The following is a 3,076-nucleotide window of genomic DNA, read 5'->3' as shown; positions in this document are numbered from 1 at the left end:
GGAAAGAGCATAATGATCACACTGAAAACCTTACGATATATCCATATTTCTGAGAATTTTCTACCAATTTGCCTACTGAAAAATAAATAATGGTGATACTTGGTCTGTATAGAGGCAATATATGGCCTGAAAGATCAGAAACCTAGAACTAGGATAGGATTAGGCTGGTTGGCTTCAGTGGAGCTGACCCTGATTTATGAAGCATAAAACTGGAATAATTTTGATCTTGGAGATCACCTCTGAGATAGAGAAAGATAAAAGTGACATATCTAAACATAGTAGATTTAATCCTTTCCTGTCTGGCCATTTCACTGTCGTCTATGGAAGGGGCTATATGGTGCGTCTTGTACACATTGTTGAGCAGCTGAGCTTCCAGGTGTTCAAGAGACACTTTCACTCTAGCTGTGCTATAAGTTCAAAACAGATTCACATTTTATTCACCACTTGCTTCTTTAAGAATAAGAAAATTCAAGTTGTTAGGTCTATAATGTTTGTTTTTTTTTCTCTCCAACATGTTTTTTACTGAGTCCTTGGGATCTATTGTAAGGGTTCCCCAGGAGAAAAAAACCTTCCAAAACTGACAAATTAGAATCCACTGACAAATTAGAATCTTTATCATGTGTGACATGAATAAAGGTAGATATTGTAGAAAAATATTCTATAAACAAGACTTCAGTGAAAGTACTTTGGATTCTGATTATCATCTTGTCTAATTAAAGTTGATGAAGCAGAAATATATTCAGATTTTAAGTTAATGAAATAGAAGTATTTTCACATAGCTTGCAATTAATCTCAAGGTATTTTATAAAATGTATCTTGAGACTGATATTAATAGTGCCAGAAGAAGACTGAGTATATGCATTAGGAAACATCTAAAACTAAAATGCTTAATACTAGATGCATTTATATGTTCTGGGAGTCATATTTTGTGTTCTGGTCTGAAGCAGCCTCCAGTACTATTGCCAGGGCATGAATATTTGAGGGTCAAAATACACAAACAAACTACTTATCTTACAAATACCTTATTATCCTATTCATTCCTCTTAAAGGATTTTTTACATTTTTATCATGGATCAGTGTTGGATAAGGTCAGAGACATGATGCTGGAGTAGATGGGCCCTGATTTTAACACAATGTGCCAATTCCTGTTTGTAAAAATCTATAGAAAGTATCAAAACTTTATGAACATTTATGTGAAAATATTATTCAGTTGTTTTACCAACTCAAGCTTGCCTCACTAGGGACAATGCTTTGTATTAAAGGGGCACAGAAAATCTTTGTATTCTCCACTGGTCTGAAAAGCTTCATACATTTCAATCTAAATATTGATGCTATAGAAAGTGTATAAAACTGCTACTTTCTTCTTATTAAGTGAGAAACTTGCATGGTTGTATTTTTCTCTCTTATTTCATTATTAATAACGATAGTTAGATTCTCAACAGGTATAAACAGACTTTTTGCACAAGGTAGAAACCAACAGAGTTAAGCTGATTTACTTTACCTGAGGGATCTAGCTAAGTCAGAATAAATATCAGTTTAAAAGCATTTGTAAGCAGTTACAGTGAAGGAAAAAAATATATAAACATTACAAACATTTTGATGATCAAGACTGTTTTTGTATTCCTTTGGAAGAAACAATGTAAATTCTCGTAGCAGTCACCCTGATCTTAGAATAAAAATATTACAATAGTGGCAGTGCTGTTGTCCTCTGGGGCATTTCTTGTAGGCTATGCAGTGCATGGAAGAAAAAGAGAAGAATAAAGCTATATCAAGAAATTATTTTTTTTTTCTTTTGCCATTACAGTTGCTGGCCAGTAATAAATTGATCACAATGTGGATTAGCAGTAGTAGTCTGCAAGAATACTAATCTGTCTTCATCTCATTTAATTACCTTCCATTCCACTCTTGGAAAGATAATTTTTATGCATTGAATAAAAAAAAAAAAGCCCTTCTAAGGGTTTTGGTTTTTTCTGCTTCTGTAAAAAATGAAATGCAACAGTTTGGGAAACAAACAGCATCAATACCATGTGATACCTGAGGATTTTCTATGGAAACAGTTATCTCATTTAATCCTCCTGCAAATGAATGTATATAGATCTCTGAAAAACCAAAAGTCCATGCTATGGTCTGTGTAAGCATCATAACATTTATTCTAACAGTAGTAGTTCTCATGTCTCATTCAATGACAGGCCCATTTCCAGCCTGTTCCTTGTGATTTCTTCAGTGTCCACAACCAGAAAACTTTTTATATGTGGACTACAGGATTGTCTTCTTCAAATAAAACAGTGAGAGATGGAAATGCACTGAGCTGAAATGTAATTCCAGAGCAAAATACCCCCCCCCAAAGGAAAAGCCTTATGAGCAATTTTTATTCTATTTACCCAGCAGTAGTAGCTTGACTGTCCTGGCTTCCCTCTCTGCATCTGCCTGGAGTTTCTTTTCCAGTTCCTTGGATCTCTTGGCCAACTCTTTGCTCTCAGAACTGGCTCCACTGCCCATCTTGAGGTGTTACAAATCCTGTTTTTCCAGCTGATCTCCTTCTTATCAGACTAGTTGCTTTAATTCAGAAGGGCAACAAAGAAGATTTTAAAATCCCAGTCAACCTCTGTGTTCAGCCTTCAAATCAAATGGTCCCTTTTCTCCTGTCACTTGATCTGCAGATTCTATAGTCAAGGATTTACATAGGGACAGAAAAACATACTTTAATGATGTCATAGAATTAAAATGATCCATTCAGGAGCAAACACAAGGTATGGGTGGGTCTCTGTCATTGTTCAGACAGATTCCAGATTTATAAGCTTTGAGGAAATGTGAAGAATATCTTGAAACAAAAAAATAGGAATAAATGTTCAAGGAAAAAATGTTCAGCTTGTTAATCAATGTTTATGCCCTGAAGCAAAACATGGTTATAGATCTTTGAAGCATTTCCCGACTTTATTTTTCATCTTTCTTAGTGGTCATAGCTCTAAATATATATTATTTATTTAAAAAGACAGAATTTGGATTTCTATAGTGAAGACATCTTTTGTTTTAATATTTCTGAATTATTAATTAACATACAGAATGTTTGCTTCAT

At 34.2% G+C, this 3,076-nt stretch overlaps 1 protein-coding gene across 1 annotated transcript in view; it reads right to left on the bottom strand.

The window, feature by feature from the left end:
• Window positions 1-2,499, bottom strand: part of GNAT3 (guanine nucleotide binding protein, alpha transducing 3) — a 24,731-nt gene extending 22,232 nt beyond the window's left edge. The window contains exon 1 of the mRNA XM_010001788.1: window positions 2,382-2,499. Within this exon, the coding sequence (XP_010000090.1) occupies window positions 2,382-2,499 (118 nt within the window). The remainder of the gene's footprint in view (window positions 1-2,381) is intronic.
• Between the last annotated feature and the right edge of the window lie 577 nt (window positions 2,500-3,076).

This window comes from Chaetura pelagica, unplaced genomic scaffold (genome assembly GCF_000747805.2).
Source record: "Chaetura pelagica isolate M959 unplaced genomic scaffold, ChaPel_1.0 scaffold137, whole genome shotgun sequence".
NCBI lineage: Eukaryota > Metazoa > Chordata > Aves > Apodiformes > Apodidae > Chaetura > Chaetura pelagica.
Note: the sequence above shows the minus strand (reverse complement) of the source record. Positions and strands in the feature narration are given on the sequence as shown.